Source organism: Mya arenaria, chromosome 12 (genome assembly GCF_026914265.1).
Source record: "Mya arenaria isolate MELC-2E11 chromosome 12, ASM2691426v1".
Taxonomy (NCBI): Eukaryota; Metazoa; Mollusca; class Bivalvia; order Myida; family Myidae; genus Mya; species Mya arenaria.
Window position 1 is genome coordinate 55974904 of NC_069133.1, and position 24399 is coordinate 55999302.

At 33.7% G+C, this 24399-nt stretch overlaps 2 protein-coding genes across 2 annotated transcripts; one reads left to right on the forward strand and one right to left on the reverse strand.

Annotated features, from left to right (window-relative positions):
* Nucleotides 1–1230: 1230 nt before the first annotated feature.
* Nucleotides 1231–20631, forward strand: LOC128212007 (uncharacterized). Its single transcript, XM_052917218.1, has 9 exons — nucleotides 1231–1368; nucleotides 13686–13731; nucleotides 14189–14271; nucleotides 15147–15236; nucleotides 16089–16206; nucleotides 17196–17264; nucleotides 17595–17735; nucleotides 17942–18278; nucleotides 18717–20631. Exons 3-9 carry the CDS (start codon nucleotides 14195–14197, stop codon nucleotides 18779–18781), a joined length of 897 nt encoding a protein of 298 aa, XP_052773178.1. The 5' UTR covers nucleotides 1231–1368; nucleotides 13686–13731; nucleotides 14189–14194; the 3' UTR covers nucleotides 18782–20631.
* On the reverse strand, nucleotides 11904–12791 carry LOC128210809 (uncharacterized). Its single transcript, XM_052915162.1, has one exon. It carries the CDS (start codon nucleotides 12789–12791, stop codon nucleotides 11904–11906), a length of 888 nt encoding a protein of 295 aa, XP_052771122.1.
* Nucleotides 20632–24399: the final 3768 nt, after the last annotated feature.

Consider the following 24399-nt stretch of genomic DNA (forward strand, 5'->3'; position numbering starts at 1 on the left):
AAAGATCAAATTGTTGCATGTGGAAGGAGAAACACCATAAAGCGCGCGCGCAGTTATGGGGCCTCGAAAATATCTTGATCTTCATTCAAGGGTTTAATAAATAGAAAACCTGATTTAAGTTTGCAAATCAAATCAATTTTTCTTTTCATTCGGTATGACATAACAAGACAATACATTTGTTTTGAATAGCTATTCCCGACCGTCTACACCTTTTGGGAATTGCCCATTTTGAAATACAGAAAAGACATCTTTGTTGATAGAAATAATGTTTTACATTTTGGAATCACGTGTTTTGAAAAATATTTGACCGCTAATGTAAAAAAAGTTAACACATACATATCAACCAAACTCATGTACATATACATGTATTTTGAACATTCGGAACTCCTCGGTTGTATTAAAGTTTGCGATGGAAAATGACCGAGAGGTAACGAATGGGTTTTTGGCAAGTAACAAGTAGCACATTTTTTAAATGTACTTCACGGTAAAATCTAAGAAGCCTTCCTTAACACGAATATAGAATGTTGATTTACTGTCCACAAAATGACGTTTTAAGCAAAAGATTTATAAAATGTGAATATGTTCTTCAGTGACAAATGTTGTCACATTAATCTTTTTTCTGAAATATAAAACTCCCATAACAAAAACTACCCATGAAAATGTAAAAAAAATCTATGTTTTATTTTACATTTTTTTATGCCAGAAATAGTTCGTTTCTGAACCATGTGGTTTAACACATTTATAAATATGGAAAAAAAATGTTGACCGGTAGCCGCACCACCAGGCTGTTTGCATTCGTAAGCAATTCTTTTTGGTAATTCATGGTGTATATTTCGTATTCTTATGTGTACAAGACGGCTGCTTTCAGTTGAAGCTCTTGTTTAAATAAGCGTGTAGTGTTGACATGATATCTTCTAGATGCCATTAGTTAAGTGTAAATTACATGATCTATTGGAGTAAAAATATTCGGAGCTCCTCGGCCATTTCATTTTCAATAAAAATGGCATATGAGTTCCGAATGGAGTAGAAATGGTCTGTAAATGTTGACTGCTACCTTAGTGTTGTCTGCGACAATATCATCATCATATTCATCATCAGAATAAGTAGATGATATCGGCAAAAAATATTCGATAAAGTACATCGAGACCATAGGCGACGATGACGCCATAATTCGATAAACAACTACAAGGTACCAAACGAACACCAAAAGGAATATTATTTTGTTATTATAACAAATTATTCCATGTGCAATTCATATATTAAGGCATCGGTGATGTACCTGTTTTAAAGGGCCTTTTTGTTTAAATAGCATGTTGGTAGTCTTATCCATTAAAGTCTATTTACTTTCGAGCACCATAATAAGAACAGGTACAGTAATAAGAAATCGGATACACAAACTTTCGGATATCGTGATTATGAAATTGGTACGGTGACTTACGCAGTAGGTCTTGTTAAAGCTGCTTGTGAAATTTTATACACTAGATAATTAATAACACCTTGGAAATTTTAGAAGAGTTTTAACAGTTTTATAATATCTTGATATTTACAAAAATGCTGATTAGTAGGATGCCAATTAACAAAGAATGCTGATTCAAAAGTGGTCTTTTGTACTGTATTGGTAACCTAGCAACGATCTCGGCCAAAGTGTGAAGTGAATCGATAAATTGTTTATTGCACTATGTTCTTTTTGTGACAGATTTATATGGTATTTTAGCATGGTTAATAGAATTTTGAAGTTTTTAAAATAAGTTTTCAGGCCAATTTCTTATGATTGAGGTTTTTTATAGCTAAAAAATCTGCAGGATGGCCTTAGACGGGTCTCAAAAGCAGTATATTTTACCTTCCAATGATAGAGTTCACATTTCTGATTTAGACTTTTGTCAATAAAGCGTAGCCATTTTGAAACCGTATAGCAGGTGCTGTCATCTTCTGTTTAATATGCTTAGCGCTGGGATATGTCATTCTAGGCTAGGAAAAAAACAAATGCGATATGGACTCGTTAAGTTGCCAAATAAAAAATCATCAAAGACTCTGAAGCGGCTGTTAATATGTACTATTAACATCACCAGGGGTTTAAATAAGACCCAAAATCAGGAATTTTTTAAAATTCCATGTCTGATTTTCATAGAATTTGTAGGTAAAGAAGCGCATTTGATGCACAACTCAAAATGTTTGTTTTCATGTTTATTGTTTATATTCAACCATAACAAGAGTCTAGTATAGGGGCGCATGGGGATGCGAGTGGGAGGGGTCCACCCCTGTCACAGGGGGGGGGGGGTATGTGGGGTTTTCTTATTGAATGTTTTGTTTTCATACTCAATTTGAACCATTTTCCATGATTTTCAGACTTGTACAAAATGTTGTTGCTTTTTCACAAATTTTAGAAGGGTGTGTTTAAATATCAAAATTAAAATTTGTCTTTTTGTCTGTGGTAATATGACTGTACTTGTCTGGATTCTTCTTTAGTATCATGATTATACACTTTTACTCTCAACAATTATGCAAAGCAAAACAAAAAAATGTCGGTTCATTCCCCGTCAAGGCAAACTGTGAGAATCTAAACAATTATAGTTTAACACGAATGAAAATAGCTCTCTAGATAATTATATGAGCAAATAATGCTTACAACGCTTACTTGCAATATAAAAACCTGACAATTGCAAAGTACATGTACAGGAGACAATATTTAACTGTATCTACAAACCTAAATTGTAATGCAAGAATGTCTATAAAACAATTATAATGTAATGGCACTTACCCTGGTATCAGGTGTTAATAATACTTAGTATTAATGCACATTCATTCCCCAACAGCTTTTCGGCTGCATAACTGCAGACGTGGCAGTTCCGTCCGTCCACCCAGAGAATGTTACACGTCTGTCTTGGTCAAAAACCTGTTCCCAACTAACTAGAGAATTACACACCCAAAACATGTACAAATTATGATGACAGAAAAATGGTCAGAGCAGTGAAAATTGGTCAAGTGTTACCGTATCGTGTCGATACAATACTACCTAATGATTGATTTTAAATCAATGTTTAAACTAGTACAAGCAAATTGTATTAAATAATAATACCATAATATAAATGTAAAATGAGATTTGTGACAATGGATATATTTTAAAATAACTTGCCACATGTGCTCCACATATCAAGAAGACGTGTCGCGTGCAAGATCCGTGTCCCTACCTCTTACGTCAAGGTCACACTTAGTGTTTGTTCACAATGGAGTGCTGCATATATGGACAAAGAGTATAGGTTGTCGTGTCCGAGCTGTAATTAACTTTCTCTTGTATGGACAGATTTAAAAATAACTTGCCACATGTTTTCCACATACCAAAACGAAAATGTCAAATATGGGTGTTTTTTTCTATGTTCAGAGGCAATTCAAAATAACTTGCCATATGTTTTTGACATGTAAAGGCAAGATCAAATTTTCATGTACTAACCTTGTTCATAGGCCAATGTCACATTTGGGGGCATTCGTCACATACTGTGACAGCTCTTGTTTTATGATATATTTTTTAACGAGTTTAGGCAGATAATGGGGGATTCCACCGTTTTGAGGTATTGCATGTATGATCAATCCTTGCGATGTAAATATCTATCACAATACATGATGACAGACATTTCATACTGAGCTCCGAATGGGATGAAGATCAATAATTTCTGAAATGATATTTCCAAAACTTAACATAATTTATTAGGATATTGAATGAATCAGCTCAGGTAAAAAGACTCCTAAAAAGTAATTTTTAATTTGGATTTTTCTGAAGATTGGGAAAAAGATTACATTTCTTGCTTTGAGAATGGGTCCAATAGTCAGACTCAGACCAGTGGTTATTTGAGTAAAGGCCTGGACACCTATCCAAAATCCAGTATAATTATGTTGACTTAATTAATTGTTAGTCAGTCTTTAAAATATGCCGAGTCAATTATCTATGTAAAGTTGAGCTTTCAGATGGAAATGTTTTTCAAAAGGTTTGAGATTTGAGCTGATAATCTGTACAAGTAATAAATTATAGCGAAATAAACCTGTGAGACTGATATAAGTCTGAATCGAAAAAAAAAATCTGTTCTGTTTCTGTGATCAGAGTAAAGTCATTTGAGTTAACTTTAATCAATGTCAGGTTCTGCATTATGTTTGGTAAATTTAATCATCAATGCTCAATTTGAAGAAAGTCGCAAACAAAATAAAATTCTGCAGTTACTACTTTTAAATTATAGGCATCAGAAAACTGGATTCTAAAAAAAAATGTTTAAAAATTAAATTTAATAACAGATGACTCATTCATTATAAGCATCTGATTGTTAACTAAACAGATTTACTGTATGAAAATCTAACATCATTACCCCTACTATTGCATATTTGCAATAATTATGCTATTTTTAGCTCATCTATTCAAAGAATAAGGAGACCTATCCTAGTCACCCAAGCGTCGTTACCGCTTTTGTTAAGTTTGCGTACCACCTCAAATATCAAAGTCCATTGACGTATGGCTTTGAAACTTTGCACACTTGTTCACCATCATGCCCCCTGAACTGTACACAAGAGGAGGTAACTTGATCAAGCATTTTGACAATATTATGCCCCTTTTTCTAAATTAATGTAAATATCTCAGCACATCAATGATCATGTATTGCATTGACACCTAATCTAACAGTGATCCATGATGTTTTGCCAAAACTTTTCAATCCATACACTGATAAGCGGAGGAATAGTCAAGCGCGCTGTCTCTGTGATAGTTCTTGTCCTTTCAGTGTCTATAAGTCCTAAACTAGTTGTTAGAGGAATACTGGATTCTGACATTTATTTTTGTAAAGCTAATGGAATGAAGATGATTATGTAATAAAAGTGCTCATCTGAAAAGTCTTTTCATGTCGGATTAAAATGTCACACAGTATTTACAAAAGGGGTGTCAATTGGTATGTGACGGAATTTTATAAATCTGCAGTTAATTGCTCAATTATTGGACAAGACCTAATGCATCGAGGTTGATTAAGTTTTTTAACTTATCAGATACTACTGTGATCTTTTAAAAAAATATTTTATCATGAATAAATTGTTGTTTTTTCAAAAAAGACACATTCATGTGGTCTTAAATTTCTGGACTTCATTTCATTCAATAAAAGAAAAACAAATTTTGGGCCTGGGGTACTAGGTACGAAAACGTTTTGAAATACTAAATATCAATCATTTGTTAAGATAATTATGCTCACTTCCCACTTAGGACACTCAGGTTCGATTCTTGGTCTGAAAGCATAACTTAAGATTGGTAAATTATCAAAGGTGGAAAAATGATCACTGATGAGTGCTGCAGTGCACAGCAGGGACCTTTGTGTATCTCTCATATGTAAATGTAGAGGAATTGTTGCCATCTTTGGCTGATTCTTTACTATGACGTGATGAGAAAATCCACTTGTTTCATTATGGACCAATCAAGTCAAATTCAAATTGAAATGATGTTCTTATTTCATTGACCAGTAGATGACCCATATTGATATTAGGGATCATTGTGTCAAGGGTCCAGGTCAGTGACCCTGATAGCAAAAGGCTGTTTGATAACTTGACAATGCCTGTACCCACGGCCCTCAAACTTTGCATTTAGATTGGGGGAAACCAGTATTTGATAGTGTTGTGCCGATGATCAATTATAATTGATCAGAAAGGCCTATGTCGGAGAGAGTCACTAGTGAAATTTGAACAATCGACTATCGAAACAAGAGGCATAACCGCTACCAATCAAAATATGTCATGAAAAAATGTTTTGAGTCTGGTTTTTGGTAGTTAAAGTTGAAATGCTACAGTATAACTGTTAAGTTATCTGGTCATTTTCTAATCTAGTCAGTTACTATGTACAGTACCTTTATCATAACAAATTGTCCTTGTAATTGAAACCTTAATGGATTGGTTCTAAACTTCTCATATTTGTGGTTTAAAAGTGAATTTTAGCTCACCTTAGCTGTAGGCTTAGGGTGAGCTTTTAGGATTGATGATTGTCCGTCGTCTGTCGTCCATACACACTTAGTTTGTTAATACTCTTGGGGTCACATTGTGCCTGAATTGTCAAGAAACTTGGTCAGGACGTTTGTCCCAGTAATTACTCGAATGAGTACGAAAATGGGTCATCTGGGGTCAAAAACTAGGTCACAGCGCCCCAATATGGAAAAACCTTGTTAACACTCTAGAAGTAACATTTTCAGCCCAAATGTTGTGTAAAGTTGTCAGAAAGTTGTTTATTGATTTCTAGCTCAAGTTTGAATACGGTTAACTGGAGTCAAAAACTAGGTCACAGAGCCCAGATGTGGAAAAACCTTGTTAACACTCTAGAAGTACCATTTTCTTGGAAATTTGTCAGAAAGGTTGTTTCGATGTTTTCTAGCTCAAGTTTGAATATGGGTTATCTGGTGTCAAAAACTAGGTCACAGAGCCCAAATATGGAAATACTTTGTTAACACTCTTGAGGTAACATTTTCAGCCCAAATATCCTGGAAATTTGTCAGAAAGGTTGTTAAGATGATTTCCAGCTCAAGTTCGAATATGGGTCATCTGGGGTCAAAAACTAGGTCACAGAGCCTAAATATTGAAATACCTTGTTAACACTCTCTAAGTAACATTTTCAGCCCAAATATCCTGGAAATTTGTCAGAAAGTTTGTTTGATGATTTCTAGCACAAGTTCGAATATGGGTTATCTGGGATCAAAAACTAGGCCACAGAGCCCAAATATAATAATACCCTGTTAACACTTTCGATGTAACATTTTCAGCCCAAATATCCTGTAAATTTGTCAGAAAGGTTATTTTGATGATTTCTAACTCAAGTTCGAATATGGGTCATCTGGGGTCAAAAACTCAGGTCACAGACCCAAATACGGAAATACCTTGTTAACACTCCAGGTAACATTTTTAGCCCAAATATCCTGGAAATTCGTCAGAAATGTTTTTTCAATGATTTCTAACTCAAATTCATATATGGGTCATCTGGGGTCAAAAACTAGGTCACAGAGCCCAAATAAGGAAAAACCAAGTCAACACTCTCAAGGTACCATTTTCAGCCAAAATATCCTGGAAATTTGTCAGAAAGGTTGTTTTGATAATTTCTAGCTCAAGTTTGAATATGGGTCATCTTGAGTCAAAAACTAGGTCACAGAGCCTAAATAAGGAAAAACATTATTAATTCTCTTGAGGTATCATTTTCAGCCCAAATATGGAAAAACATTGTTAACACTCTCAAGACAACATTTTCAGCCCAAATATCCTGTCAATTTGTCAGAAAAGTTGTTTCCATGATTTCTAATCAAGTTTGAATATGGTTAATCTGGGGTCAAAAACTAAGTCACGGAGCCCAAATATAGAAATACCTTGTTAAACACTATAGAGGTTACATTTTCATACATCAGAGAAGCCAAATCCCTGTTATTGCCCTTTAATTTTAACAAGTCTAAAGCACAAAGTTTTACTGAGGTGAGCGATATAGGGCCATCTTGGCCCTCTTGTTTAAACATGAAATTTATCTTTCTTTGTGTCTATTTTACACAAGTGACATGTATACAGTATGAAATAAAATTATATAAGTTAAACCACAGAGCTAGTGGTCACATGTTATGTAATAGTAACTTGTAAACACTAATGGATAGTTGTGTTCTGGATAAATAATGTAATCTAGCAAAGAAATGTACACACAATATTGTTAGGGAACATTGGTGCTTAAAACTGGTGCATGTACTGTATCTTTATGCCTTAAATATGACAGGGCTTTTTCTGCCCATTTTGGGAAAAAGACCTTAGACATTTTGGGAAATTGTGTTGTGAAAATGCCAAAATTTGTAAATTTTACAGTTAAAAAACAACAACGTCTAGTCTCCTGCGATTAGGAAATGATTTAATATTTGTTTATTTACCCTTTAAAAGACCCAAAAAATATCAATCCTTGGGGTGTAATATCTATTGCAATAAATCATGACAGTTAGTAAATAGTTTATACTGATCTCTGAATGTGATGAAAATTATTGATTTCCAAGTTCAATTATCAAACAAACTTTACATCACATAATTTATAAGGATGTTGAAAATGAACCAGTACAGGTAAAAAGACTTCCTAAAAAAAAAAAAAAAAATTTATTTGGATTTTTTTCTGAAGATTGGGAAAAATATAATATTTTGCTTTGGGAATGGGTCATGATCAAATCGATAAATAATTGATCATATATATAGGTTTCATAAACTGATTATCGATAGTATTTTTCTGTCTGATTCCAAACACTAATATAACATAACATAACCTATCTTTATTCAGCATTAAACGGCATATGCACATTTATAGCCACATAATAAAGTACAATATGGAACAATGAAGACACAGATTATTTACAGAGAGGTCAAACATTCAAGAAAGTAGGTGTCATGTTACAAAAAGACATAGTAACAATTTACATATTTCAATACGTTAAGATTTACATTCAGATAAATGATCAATAATGAAGTGTTATTGCTGTAGCATTTGTTCTAAGGCAAAATGCGAAATAGATAAACTTCGCTAAGTTGTTAATACAGTGAACAGATGTTGATGACAAAAGATTGTCAAATTTATTAAGATTAGGCCACAAGTTATAATAAGGTTTGAGATATTGTTGTCGGAGGAGTTTGTATTTAGGACATACGAGTAAGAAATGATACTCACTTTCTACGACATTCATGTTACAGTGTAAGCATTTACGTTCCGATCTTATAATGTTTATATACCTTCCAGTTTCAATGGCTAGGTCGTGTGACGAAAGTCTAAATTTTGTAATAGCTATTCTATATTTATTTTCATTAACGCAGTTTAGATATTTTTCAAACTGAAAGTCATGCTTAAACCTTGCGTATGATGATAGTCTACTTGAGTTGTTAATGTTTGCATACCAAGTTTGCTTATATATATCGACGATGCGTTGTTTAATTAATTCAAAGCTGATATCAGCAGTGTATTGATTTTGCCAGATGTTTGTCATTCCTATTTGGTTTAATATTACTTTAATTTGATTAGCCCAATTTTTGCCTCCATATATGTTATTGTTATCAGCGTCAGTCTTGAGAAATGTATATGCATTTACCAATAACGCATTATTTGATTTTAATATTTTAATCCAATATTTTATCATTATTAATCGCCTAGCTATTATCATAGGGAAGCGCCCAAGTTCACCGTATAATCCGTCTAAATTGGTCGACTTTTTTACGTTTAAAATTTTTCGGAGAAATTTACAATGGATTATTTCTATATTTTTAGATTCGTGATTTCCCCATACCTCTGCACTATAGTTAATAATTGGTGAAACAAGACTGTCAAATAGTTTGCATTTATCAATTGAATGTAACTCGATTTGGTTGAAAACGATAAATAAGTTATGGAGTGCGTATGAAGCGTGCTGTGCTAGTCGCTTTTGTGTTTGAAACCAATTACCATTTTTAAAGAAGTGGATGCCCAAATATTTGAAGGATTTTACAACGTCTAGTATAGTATTACAGAGTAAGAATTCAAAGTTTGTGTGACGTCCATTTTCAAATATCATAACTTTTGTTTTGGTGGTATTTATTTTTAGTCCCCAGTCATTGCAATATCGTTCCAGGTCATTTAACATAGACTGCAATGCTTCTGGTGTTTGAGCGAATAACACCGCATCATCTGCAAAGAGTAACAGAAATATCTTGATTTCATTTGCTGTAAAAATACCAGCTATATCAGCGTTAATATTATTTATAATGTCGTTCACGAAAAATAAAAACATTAGACTGGAACTTGGATCCCCTTGTTTAACACCGATATTTGATTCAAAATACCGTGATGTGTTCGAATTATACCATACACAAGATTTGACAACGCTATACATAGCTTGAAGCGCCTTTCATTTTTGACCTCACATTTTCGTTAAGTAGTTTTTGCCATAGATGTAATCTATCTATTTTATCGAAACATTTTTCATAATCTAAAAACGCACAATACAATTTCTTTTCGAGCTAAGTGTTTTAGAAATAATGGACTGTAAAATGAAAATACAATCAACTGTAGACTTTCCCTTTTGGAAACCAAACTGATTCGTTATAATTTTTTCATGTTCTTTTGACCATTTTGTGAGCCTATTTAATAGTACCTGTGAATATATTTTTCCTATAATATTTATCAGAGTGATTCCTCTGTAGTTTTTGGGATCCTCTATGTCCCCCCCTTTGAAGATTGGTACAATTATACCCAGTCCCCATGAGTTTGGATATTCGCCGTTATTAAATAGAGTATTAAACAGTTTGAGTAGAAATCCAGATGTTTGATCGAAAGAATGTTTAAAAATTTCTGCGATTAAGTTATCATTCCCCGAACTTTTATTATTATTTTGTGAAAAAACGGCGTGTTTAAGTTCATCGTAGTTTATATCTATGTCCAATTCGTCGTCATAATTAATAATCGGAATATGGGTATCATTGTCAGCATTAGTATATGATTCAGTACCAAATAAGGTCTCAAAATGAGAGTATAAGTCGTCAACACTCAGATTTTCGGCATTACTATTATTGCTTTTATATTGCTGTTTGATCTTTTTCCAAAATTGTCTTGGTTGTTTTGTTGCTAAGTTACGTAGTGTATTCTTTTCTCTAGTTTTAAATTTATTCTTTTCTCTTCGCTTAACTCGGTTATAATTAGCTTTAGTGTTTACAAAATGTTGTCTATTTTCGTTTGTTTTATTTTTTAAAAACACATTTCTTGCAATCGTATATTGTTTTCTAGCGCTGTAACATTCTTCGTTAAACCATTTTTTCTTTTTTGCATGATTAGTTATGTTCTTATCAAAATTACGGCGAGTTTTACCGAAAATATTCAATGCATTTTCTTGCAAGAGATCAGTAAACTGTATAACAATATTATCTAAATTTTCGTCTGGAGTGTAGTTTTCAATACGCTCTGTAAGAGTTTGCATAGATTCAACATTTTCTCTATTTAAAAGAAGATCGTGGAAAGCATTTATCTTAGACTCATCCCATTTAATAAATCGTTCCGTATTTTTTACATTAGTCGCGGGCTGCTGGTAAATATAACGTTGTAAATGTATTTTAATTCCATTATGATCCGAGAATTCATTCGGTTCTAATACCTTAAAGTCACTTATGTATTCAAAATCATGTTTATCTAATAACAAATAATCCACTGTGCTCGAGCCATTTAGTGAATGAAATGTAAAGTCCCCGTTATCATTGTATAACCGGCCATTACCAATAAGAAGCGAGGTAGATTTACAAAGCTCGATCAAGCGTTGCCCGTGCGAATCGATCACTTGATCCCTATTGACACGTGGTTTAATATCAACAATATTTGACATATAGCTGTCATCGTAATCAATGTATCTGTCAAAATCTAATACATCGGATAAATCCGCTGTCCTTGAGTTCATATCACCTGAAATAAATATTTTGCCAAGAGATTTAAAACTTTCAATATCAGATTCAATAATATCGAAAAAATCTATATCATTTTGGTTTAAAACAGTGGAACCTTGCGGTAAAATATATGTATTACAGAAGTATACATCATGATCAAACTTAAACAATGAACTGCATAATTTAACCCATATTATACCGCACTGATGTTTCTTCACAATGCTTATTTTACTCCTTAAACAGTCTTTATAGTAAATTCAAATACCACCGCTATATCGACCTTTCCTTGTATTAAATGATTTATTACCATATAAATGTTCACTTTGGTATCCTTTAATGTTTAAATTAATCTTGTTGTTATTGGATAACCAAGTTTCAGATAGAAAAATTACATCGTAGTTAAATAATATATTAAGAAAGTCTGGGTCTGCTAATTTTCTTGAAAGTCCATTAATATTCCATGACAGGATCTTTAAATCACTCTCCTGACATCCCTAGTTCTGGCCCTGTGCGTTGTAACGTGGAGGATCGCATACTTTCCCGTTGACGTATGTCTTGAAGAGGTTGCCGTTTACGTAAAGTTTATTTCCAGCAAGCCTTGTGGTTTTCCCGTTTGATTCTTCAGCTTTGATGATATCAAATAACGCTTTCCTGGCATCCCTGGTCTGTTGCGGTCTCTGAACACCGACCCCCTGCCTGGCCTCTTTCAGTTGTTTTTTTACGCCTTCGTCGTACGATTTTTGTCGTATCTTTTCTCTGTCGGTGTAATAGTGAAACTTACCGACGATCGGTCGGGGCTTTGGTGCTTTATTTGAACCTAATCTATGTATGCGGTCAAATAACAAGTCTTTTGTTTCAATGCCGAGTTTAGAGGCTATAAAATCCTTTACAAGAGTGTCACAGTTTTCCTCGGGACCATGTTCCTGTATTCCGTAGAAAATCAAATTATCCCGCATTGATCTTGATTCCAAGTCTAAGAGCTTGTCGTTCATTTGATCTTTTTGGATTTCAAATTCGTGCGATTGATTTTTTAAGTCACCACATGTTTGTTGCAATTTTCTAATTTCAATTTTTGCCTCGTTCACTTCAGTTTTCTGTCTTTCAAACTCATTACTAATAAAGCTGCATGACGTTTCTACTTCCGTAACCTTTGACTCTAGATTGTTGATTTTAATATCCATGTCAGATATTTTGAGATTGATGGTATTAACTGTCTTTTCAATATTTGGAAGTGACGTTTTTATGGATTTAATATCTTCCATGATCTGTAAAGCCCAACTTGGCGGAGTTGACGGCGCCGGGGGTGCTGGCTGAAACATCCCTGGTGACTGCTGCATACCATAGGTGAACGGTTGTTGGAAGTTTCCAATAGGAGAGGTCATGTTTAAATTCATATTTGACGTATAAAGTTCAGGTGTAAATGTACTATTGTTTACCTGAGCTGGTATATAACGCGGTACACTCGATGCGCTCGTGCATGAAAGATGATCAAAATGTCCGCTTTCTTCACACAATGGGGAGGTGGCTTTCCGTTTTGCTTTTCGTTGTTTTTTTGCTACCTTGTTTAGAATTTTGATTTGAATTTTCGCCCGACATGAAGATAATGCATTCGTAAACATGTTACTCCAAAAGTTTCCACAATTAAACACAGATAATTCCCTTGTTTTTTAAGTTATTTCGAGCACGGTAAAATCCATGTCTTCACAGTTCAGTCACGTGATTTCATAATATATGACCCCTATGGATTTTGAGGTCATAGAGTCAAAGGCCAAGATCACAATTGTATATATATATATGAATATAGGTGAACAAAGTTAAATGTAACTCCTATTTACTTGTTCTGTGCTCTTTCAAGGATACAAATTTATCTGCAAATATCAGTCATCATTTGAACATCATTAAAAACTCTACCTACTATCCCCACACTTTTGAATGGTCATAATCCTTAATAAGACTGCCTCAAAGGCAATAAATGTCTGACAAATAAGCTGTCATTCCAGTGAATGCATATATATTTCATTCAGTTGTGCATTTTTTCCTGATGACATTGCTCAAGATTGAATTATTGCGCATTTAAGGCCATACTACCCTGAAGTTTGAGAAACTACAACAATAATACATGTAATCTTTTATTACAAATCAGTGTGTATGAATTTCAAGGGTAAAAAACACAACATTTGGTCATACATTTATATTATTGCTTGCCACTGTAGCTTATTATATTTACTTGAAACTTCAGTAATTTTTCAGAGGAATATTTGTTTGTGTATTTTCAGGGTAACCAAGATCAGAGTTACAAGGGAGACCGTTGAGGTTGGCATTGTAAGTTGAATTTGGTAGTATGATATGGTATAGCTTAAGAATTCAATGATATGGAATTAATTAATGAACGAAGTGTTTAATTATGCTTTTATTATATCAATTTGGCATTGACAAAAGTACTACCAGTCTGCATGCCAACAAAATTGAGTGATATAGTAAATTAAAATAGTTCTAATAGTTCTTTTCTCGGCATTAAATGTTTCTCTACATGACTTGGCGCATGTTGGTGTTTTTTGTTAAAAGCTGAGCTAAGAGTGGCTAAATTGAATTGTTGTGGTTATGCATGTTAGGAATAAAATGGACATTTAAGCAGACCACAAAAACAGCAGCTTTACATTGTAACAGAATTGTTTGGTTGTATATTGCAGTCTCAGAACAAATGACTTTACTTTGTAAGATCCGGTGGAACTGATTTTTTTAGTTAACTTTTTCATATTCATGTTTGTCCTTTTTTCAGCCCGAGATGAGGTTCACATTGGAGGAAGAACTGAACCCCACTTGCCTGTTTACATTTATTTGCCGGGAGAGAGACTTTATACAGTACGTAATTCTTTTAGTGATTCTTCAACAATTATCTTCTTTTTCTATATGTTGCAGTGAACATACTTTTTGGTGGGTATGTTAAAAGGAAAAAAGTAGTGAAGCCCAAAATATTGCACCCACTTTCAATTATGCCAACATGTGATGTCTCTGAAGAAAACTACAGAACACACAGATCTGTTTTGCTCATAAAATCTAAGAAAGCAGACAGAAATAGTGTACTTGTGCTTGGCATCAAATGGTTAAAACAAGATTCAGTATGTAATCTAAATTTTTTTATCAAACCAATTATGCAATTCACTAGTGCAAGGCTTGTGGGCTCGTGCTAATTTTACCACAGGTATAGTGGATGTGTTAGAGATTGATACCATTTGAGTGTTCTGTAAAAAGGGAGACTTTTATTGGTCAAAAGAGATCATTCTCTTGAGATGCATGAATGATATAACAAGTCCTTCTAACACAGTCTGCTAACTGTGAAAAATATATCATTTTGTTGTTGTTGATCACACGCAATAGTGACTTGACTCAATGTACGATAAATAATTTAGTTTTGTGGATTATCATGTTGACAAAAAGTGTTAACTGACAAACCTTGTAAATAATGATTTAAACTGGACCAACATACCTTGTACCAGATTTTGGCAATTTGTCATCCAAAACATGATAAGATCTGAAGATAATTTATAAGAACAACATACTAGTACTGTCCATGTAGTTATAATAAAAAGTAACATGTATCTTTTCCAAACTGTGTTATGCCATAATACATCTGTACATTTAACAAATCCAACATTCTGCTGTAGAAAGACGTATTATATAAAGTACCTGTAAATAGATCTCTCACAAAAGATATTTACTGTTCTCTTTTATTGCAGATTGTGCAACAACTACAGGTTGAATGTTGTAGATTCAGAAGACCTTTTTGAGCAGATCTTGGATAGTTTACAGGATGTGAAGCAGTCAGGGTGAGAAATTAGCTGCATTGTAAAATACCTGTCTATTTATTCTTGCTAGTGAAGACACTTTTAGATGATAGGTGCAACTTCAAACTTGGTTTAGTCAGTGGTTGATAACCATTGGACTCAAATTGAATATTGAGCACAAACTGATATATGAGGTTTTGAAATAAGGTAATAATTGGCTGATTTAAATGATGTGGAGTTGGAGTGATTATGCATGTAAAATTAACCTTGGCCTGAACTTAAAAGTCAAATCCATTCAAGCCATCAAAATGAAACTTAATACACATGTTGCAGAGGTAATATGTTTGTAAAAGTAATAGAATTATGCTCCTGCTTTTACTCCCTGATTAACAAAGTGTATATTGGAATCACTCAGTGGACAATCTGTCGATTTTTAACAAAACAATAACCTCTGAGGGGTGGTCTTATTTTAAAGAATCAGTTGACATTCCTGTGTGGAGGTGGAATTTAGGGCCATGTTTCACTCCTGTGATAGCTCTATTTCCCATAAGTTACAAGACAACCAGCTTTTGCATTTTACATGCAAATGAGTTTATTACTGAAATATTTGCAACATTTTAACCCTTTACTTGCACAAATTGTGAGTACATGATATTAACCTTGATGTAAGACCTGCTATTCTTCATAAAATGAAAATTTTCTGGCACAAATATATAAAATCAAACAAATTGCCTGAAATTAATGTTTACCGTAATGAGATTTATACATGGTGAGGATATTTCGGACCTTAAAATTCAGTAGTTTTTTGAAATATGGGTCAGAAAAGTTGAGGTTAAATGCCTCCTTATTTGTATTGTGTTAGAATATTATTTAACTGTTTTAAATGTATTTCAGGCTTAGGGTTCGTCCCCTATTATTTGAAACAATGAAGACGGTGGCCCACCTGAAACTACCAAACCTAGAGATAAGATGGAGACCGGCATGTAAGACCAGAGTGGCACAACACAACAAGGTACATGTCCGAGTCTAACTGGGCTTTTTTGTCAATGATAACTCATAAGTACATGCCAACTACTGAGAATGATTGATTTCAACTTTTATCTTTTTATAACAATTTTTAGCTCTACTGGCCAAAGGCCAGAAGAGCGTATGCGATGGTTATGTGTACGTTGTATGTGCCTCCGTGCGTCTGTAATCAATTTCTTGTTAACGTGATGCAGTCTTCAGTTTGGATTGTATCTCAATGAAACTTTTGCAGTATTTAGATATTTATTAGAGCTTGGTTCAGCTATATCCGCCCATGCTTGCCTAGATTAAGGACCTTGAAAATGCTCATTTTGGTCAACTTATTTTTAGCCATGCAGGTCTGCATGAGAGAATTCTACTTTTAGCCCAGCTTACATGTACATGTAAATTAAAGTCTAGGATTAAGGGAGACAATTTGCTTTTGGTACTGCAGTTGATTTTGTGAATTACTCTGCCTTGTTCTTGTTGAAAGCCCAAAGACCATTTTTTTAGCTCTAAGTGTCTGTAGTTTGCACATTCATCTTAACAAAATTGGTTGTGAAGTTATGCACCTGGGGTACAACTAATCTGATTACAATACTTTCTGGGCTCAGATGTTGAACGTGCAACATTTTCAGGTAACCCAAACACAAAATGTGAACTATATATCTGTTGCCCTTTACCCATACATACATGCTCTGGATAAAAAAATGACCACAAGAGCCATGCCAGTAGAGCAAAGGCCCTTTTGGGCCTCTTGTTAAGATATAATAATGTTGATAAGGTCATATCATTCTGGCCGAGTTATTTTTCCAAGGTCAGCTGTCATGATATCATCTCACATAATAACATTGTATAGTGTTGATTTCGTTCCACCACTTTTAAATTCATTTTCATTCTTGTTTCAATTTTCGGTAAGCTTATAAAATTTTCAGTCATTTTTTTTTAAACAAGTTTCATCATTTTATAAAATCCTGCTGTTGTTTGTACCATCAGATGCGGCAGGAGGAGAAAGAAGCGGACAGAAAGAGACTGGAGCGCAAATGCAAAAATCAGAGAGAGGAAGTGAGTAAATTGTGCATCATGTTTAAACAGATTCATCTTTAGCTGGACTAGAATAACAAATATAATGAGAGCTATTATACTTGCATTCCTTTCCACGAAGTGTTAAGCGTCGGCCACACACCCAGGTTAAGGTTAGACATGGAAGCCCCTGAGACCATTATCTCAACTGAGTGCCTCAGAAGACTCTAAAAACTTTATCTTGATCTATGTACTTTGGCCAAAGGATAGGCCAGCACTTCTCGTTTAGTCAAAAATTACTGATTGTTAAAGTAATATCATAAAATTATTATAATTGTTATGCGGTTGTAAAACTATATATATTTTTTTCAGCTTGAAACGATGGAAGCTATGAGAGTGGAGATGGATCGCATGAGAGCTGAGATTGCAGAATTGAGGGAGGAAGTCAGGTCTCTTAAAGAAGGGGCCAATACTTGTACGGCCCCTTCAACTGAAATGGCAGAACAGAGCAGGGTAAGATAATTTTACAACTTTTAATAATATTTATAAATTACTGTATAGATAATCTGTTTGGTCGTTTCAGGTTACATAGAATAGAAAAAAATGTCTGTCCAAAAGATTTAATAATCACCTTTCAGACATCATTTGAAGAATATAACTGCCTAAGTTAAAACCTATTTTGTTAACAGCCACATTATTCTTACCTTTTCTTATTTCAGATCCCAAGGCCAAAGGGACCTGCATCTGCCAGTGCGCACAGGAGCCTTTTTGCAGCTGTGCGCAGGAGACCTGGCTTCGCTGCGGGCAGTGCTTCTACAACGTCAACTGCGTGCAGGACATCAACAACAACTGCATCAACAACTGCACGCAGTACTTCTGCCCGCAGCACGGCAGCAACTGTGGGCAGCTCTACACGGAAGACAACATCTGCCCGCAGCTCTGCTGCCACTGCCCCCAGCATGCCATCAGCTGGTGGGCAGACTTCTGCCCCCAGCACATCATCAGCTGGTGGGCAGACGGTCGAGGGTGGGGCAGCTCGAGGTCGTGGAAAAGTCTGTAAGTACATACCTTATGATAAGAAACGAGTAGAGGTGTTGTGTATGGTCAGAGTGTCTGATATTAAAACTGTTTAATTCTTCAAAGGAATGTTTTTGCTGGTACATTTAATGTGTGGATCAATATTCTCAAAACAACAACAGTAAGAATGGAAATTAATGACAGCACTTTTCATTCCCTGGTTTATTCAAAATGTTGCATCATATTAAATTCAACTTAAAATCTTATCCAGCCCCTTGATATAATCCGTTATTATGTGGGGTCCCTGCCTGACAACCTTATAATTCTATGTGAAATGAAACAAAACATGAACGCTGGAAATAAGATGGAGGAGCTTTGGCATCCACTTGCAGTAGTAATTGTTTTTTATTACAAATTTTTATCTCTCTATTACATGTGTTCAACTTTTTCTTAATTTTTGTTATTATATATTTTCAGCAACAAAACGTAAGCGTGTTGATGACGATGGGGGGCAGGCAAAGAAAAAACCGGCTTGGAAATGAGAATAAAAATGCCTGCCCCTCCCCCACCCCTCGACCGGACTCCCTCTTCTGCATCTCAGCCAAACAACATCTCTCTCTGATCCAAAGTATTTAACGACTATGATCCAAATCGCTCCGCACCTCTTCTTCACCTTGTACAAAATCCCTGCTCAGCATCGCTACATACATGGCTGCAGTTTACCTATAATACGAAGGCTGCAGTGCTCTACAATGGCTAGAGCTGTGTTTGTGTCATGCCGGTCTCCATGGGCCACCGTCAACAACGTCCTGATTGTGAATGTTGTCTGAAAAAAACACTTGAAAGGACATTCCCACGAACAAGAACTGACGATTTGTTTTAAGTTGTTTGTGTTCATTTTTTATTGGTTAAATACAGGTTTGCCTTTTGAAAGATGCCATTTTTTCAACAGTGTTCTTTAAAAAAAAAAAGAGAATGTTCATAGCCTCTTTCATGTTTTAAAGGTATGATGTTCATATTACTAGACTTATTTCACACCTGTTAAAATCAGATAAATTTCTGAAAAGTCCTCAAACTAGTTGGTGTAGTTATCCAAGCTTTTTGACTTGACTGCATATATCTACAAATGCATTATTTTACTTTGTTTAATTGCCTAAAGCAGATCTTGACTGAAGCTCCAAAGTATTAGCTGTATATGATTTTGAACAGTTTCATACATGACCTTGGCTTCACTCATTTTTTTTATGTTGTCTGAGCATTGGACAACTATGATCTATTTGAATCTTTTATTGATATTTATCAATTTGTACATTGCTGTCTGTTCAATTCTGACCTTAGTCCCTGTCCTGCGATCCATCTTGATATTGAAAACAGGGGCCCCTGTACTCCACTTAATCCCCCTCCTAGCCTACGCCTGGCAATTTTCAATCCCACCATTATCCCGTCCAACAAATGCCTTTCCCCAAATCCTTTCCTGACCCCTGACCTGTCCACTGTCAAACCAACCTTCTACTCTACACTTTCTTAAGGGCCGGCCCAAGTCATACCATCTTCTCTAACAGACATAGATGTACAAATAGATTGAATGTGTATATGAAATTATATAAGCATTCACAAAGTCTTGTTATTAATTTTACTACAAAAAGTAAGCTTTACCATATAACAAATTAAAGAAACTACAAATTAAGGCAGCATGGTCAGAACTGTTCCTTTTTAGTTCATGATAACCTGAACTGTATGCTTCCATTGACTGGCATAGTTTCAGTATTTTGTATTATGTACTTTAAATAAACTTGCCAATTAAAGCAGAGGATAACCTCTACTGAAACATTCGGAGCAGAACATTCATAACATTAACTGAAATACCACAGGACTATCAAAAAAAGATAAATGTATGAAACCTGTTATTGTTTACAAAGGTATATAGTAGAAAGGCAAGCCTATTAACCATTTACGAGAGCATTATACACAATATAAGATGTTCGTTGGGAATGAACGTTTCAATACGATACTGTATTATTACTGATTGCATTCAGTGAAGTTGTTTTGGGGGAATGTTGCAATCGTTCGTTTGATTTGTTATTTTCTGCTTTTGTGCAGTTTTATTTATTTTTTCGGTATGCTGACGACTTGCAGTTAGTGGTGTTAAAGGTGATGATGATGAGGATGATGATGATGATTGGAGGATGTATATAGTGATTTTTAATATTTTGTTACGTTCTAGTAACTTTTATAAAAAAATAAAACCAAATAAAAAATATTTTTGTGCAACCTATTATGTATGTTTATTTGTTTCATTTATTTTGAAGCATTTATTTGTTTTATAGTGTACAAAAAGGTGTAATTAATTGGTAAAACAAACAAAAAACATATTCAAAATAACTTCAAAAGCAGTTTTATATATATATTATTTTATTCGGAACTTTTTTTTGTTTTTGCATTGAATTATAATTATGGTCATTATTTTAGACCTGTTCGTGTTTTACCAAATACTTATACCTTTTTGTGTTTTACTTACATAAAAAATACAAAAAAAAATAATTAAACTTAAAAAATAAAAAAAAATAATCTTGTTTGAATTATGTACATATTTGAATTCAGCCGGACTGTTTCAAAGAAACAAGTCTAGCTATTCTCATAGCCTTGGTGTTGTCATTATTGTGTCAAAGCATATCAAATGTTCAAGCTATCAAAATGAAACTTGGTACACATGTGGCGAGCTATAATACACACATGAATAGCAAAGCCATAATTCTGGTTATTGGTTGTGAATTATGCCTTTTTTTACACTGAACAAAAGGCGAGTGTTGGCGTTCACTTTGGTGCGCTCTCTTTTTTTGTTGGTGATTATCAACGTATTTTGTTTTTGAATGATTCGCAACATTTCCCTCAGTTATTGTTATTTTCTGTAATAGTGTTCGAAATGTTTGTGCTGATGCTTCTGAAAGCGTATAAATGTAGTTTGTAAACTATTTTAAAACCATGTTCATGCTGTAGGGTATTTACATTATTGAGTGTTTATGTTCTACTGTTGCTATTACTGTTGTGACTGTATGCATTATTTTGTGTACTGCATTACAATGTTGATTTAGAATTTTGAACACTTATTAATAGTTCTCATTAATTTAGTTGTTGCTGTTATCGCAACTGTTGATGATAAACCATTGATTTAGTTGTTGCTGTTATCGCAACTGTTGATGATAAACCATTGATTTAGTTGTTGCTGTTATTGCAACTGTTGATGATAAACCATTATTTAGTTGTTGCTGTTACTGCAACTGTTGATGATAAACCATTTATTTAGTTGTTGCTGTTACTGCAACTGTTGATAATAAACCATTTATTTAGTTGTTGCTGTTTCTGCAACTGTTGATAATAAACTTTAACCTGTGTTTGTCCTATTTGGTAAAGAGTCCTTCTTTCCTTATTGTAGAAGTAATATAATTTATTTGTCAGTTATTCAAGGAAAGTTCTATACTTATGCTGAAACTAAAAAGTTTGGAAACCTGCTCATTATTAATTTTGACCCAAATTAAAATGCTTTCTCATTCTCCAGTTAAATAATCTAGTATTAGATCTCTTTTGTAGTGAAATGTTTTAGGTTGGAACAAATGTTACTTACCATTGCTTGTTGTATTATACTTATGCAATATGCTTCAATCCTTGTGATATATTTTCCATGACATTATGTTCATATGTACAGCATTTGACTTCAGAAAGCAGCTGATTGAATATGATTGACCTGTGTGGTATGACAATTGAGTGAATATATGAAATTCTTGATGATAAAAGTGTTGAATATGATTGACTTATGTGGTAGACAATTGAGAGAATATATGAAAATCTTGATGATAAAAGTGTTGAATATGATTGACTTATGTGGTAGACAATTGAGTGAATATATGAAATTCTTGATGATAAAAGTGTTGAATATGATTGACTTATGTGTAATGACAATTGAGTGAATATATGAAATTCTTGATGATAAAAGTGTTGAATATGATTGACTTATGTGTAATGACAATGAGTGCATTCATGAAATTCTTAATGATGAGTGTATTTGTGCTAATGCATAGCAAGGTATGTAACTCTTGCTAAAATAATAGTGTAAGAGTTCTTCCCCTTTTTGATGTAAAAGAACAGTCAAGCATTGTATTTTTCCCTGTGGTGCTCTTATTTAATCTTTATTCAAACTTATTTAGATAATTTAGAACTGTGTCTTAAGTACAACTTAAACACTTTGGATGAAAATTATTTTCAAAAGCAATATTAAATCTTGAATTTACAAAAAATGTACCGTAGTTTTACATCTGTATAATTCAGATAATTATATTATTACTTGTTTAGGTGCTGTTATGTAGGGTCAGTTTGGTAAACCAGTCTGTGTTTAATTAAACAGCATATGTTTTTTTTAATGCAATTCAAGCACAATTATTAGATTTGAGACTGCAATTACAAAAATGGAGCTGTATAAGAGTGAAATAGTAATTTGAGGAATTGATTTTGTATTGACCTTGTGGCTAATTTACAACATTTTGTATTTAAATAAATCTATTTGTACATCAATCTGTCAATGATATTCAGACCTTATTCCCAGTCCTGTTCCCTAACTGTGTCTGCCTTTTTCTAAAAAAATCAGGGGCCCCTGTATTCTGACCTTATCCCGAAACAAAATGACCAGGCCTGATGTCCCGCCTTTGTCCATCCCACCATATCCTGCCTTTCCCATACCCTTCCCCGACCCCTGACCTTCTGTCCCCTTTCAAACCCACCACTCTAAGGGCCCACCCTAGTCATGTCATCTTCTCTAACAGATGTACAAATAGATTTAAGCTTGTAATGTTTTTATACTGCAGAAAAGAGAAAGTTCACCTCTGCTTTGTACTACATTAAAGCATTTGACTCGCCTTGTAATCAATATTATAAACCAAAAAGGAAATAGTTATACAAAATTTACAGGCAGCTTTTAAATATTAATAGAATTAGTCCTAAAATCAACACATTGCCAAAACCAGTTAAATATCAAAATTAAAATTAAAATAATCTTAGTTAATCTGCATTCATCTTATGCACTAGGATGTACGTAATATGTGCATCTATCAATCAGAATTTGTATGTCATTTAGAATCCTTTAATACATGTGTGTTTGTTTTGTTATATTTTGTTTTATAAATACTTTCATTATTTGCTAAATATGTCATTGTTTGGTCATATATTGTATTCTGAATATTTTCATTATTTGTTAAATATATTATTGTGATGTCATATATTGTATTATGAATATTTTCATAGTTCGCTAAATATATTATTGTTTGGTCATATACATGTATTGTATTATGAATATTTTCATTATTTGCTAAATGTATTATTGTGATGTCATATATTGTATTATGAATATTTTCATAATTCGCTAAATATATTATTGTGATGTCATATATTGTATTAGAAATGTTTTAATAATTTGCTTTATATATTATTGTTTGGTCATATATTGTAATATAAATATTTTTTAAATTGTTGAATAAATTATGTACAACATACCTATTAATATTAATAACGATGTTTGTATTTTTGTCCAGTGACTGCTAATATACTTAATGAATTATGATGTACGTATTTATGGCTGGTCACAGCCTGTGAAAATATTAAACCATGTTGTACGGTATTTTGTATATGTTAAACTAGAAGCAATAAATGCCTTTGTTGTTTTTATCCCATTATACATATTTGCTTGGCCATGTTTAAATGCGGAAATGAACTCAATATTTGTGAATCTGTGAAGTGCACCCTGGCCCGGATGCGAACTTCGGATTGCGTTGGTAAGAAGTGAGAACCCTAACTGAACAATTGTGTTATAACCTTACATTTTCTAATGGAAGGGGGAATTAATAAGTTAAAATAAATGATAACTTACTTTTAAGGCATATTGGTGATTCGTTTAAACTGTTTAAAGTGCTGTAAAAGAGGTACTATTTATTTAGCTACCTGCAAGCAAAATGCAACAGTTGGAAATGAAATAGGCAGCCTTGATTAAACACTTTTTCATTCAAATCTGGTCCATCAATACTTGTTTATATCTTAAAGAAACCAAACACATATTTGTAACCAAAAACTAAACAATATATGATCGAAACCAGAACAGCCGCAAAATAACTTTGTA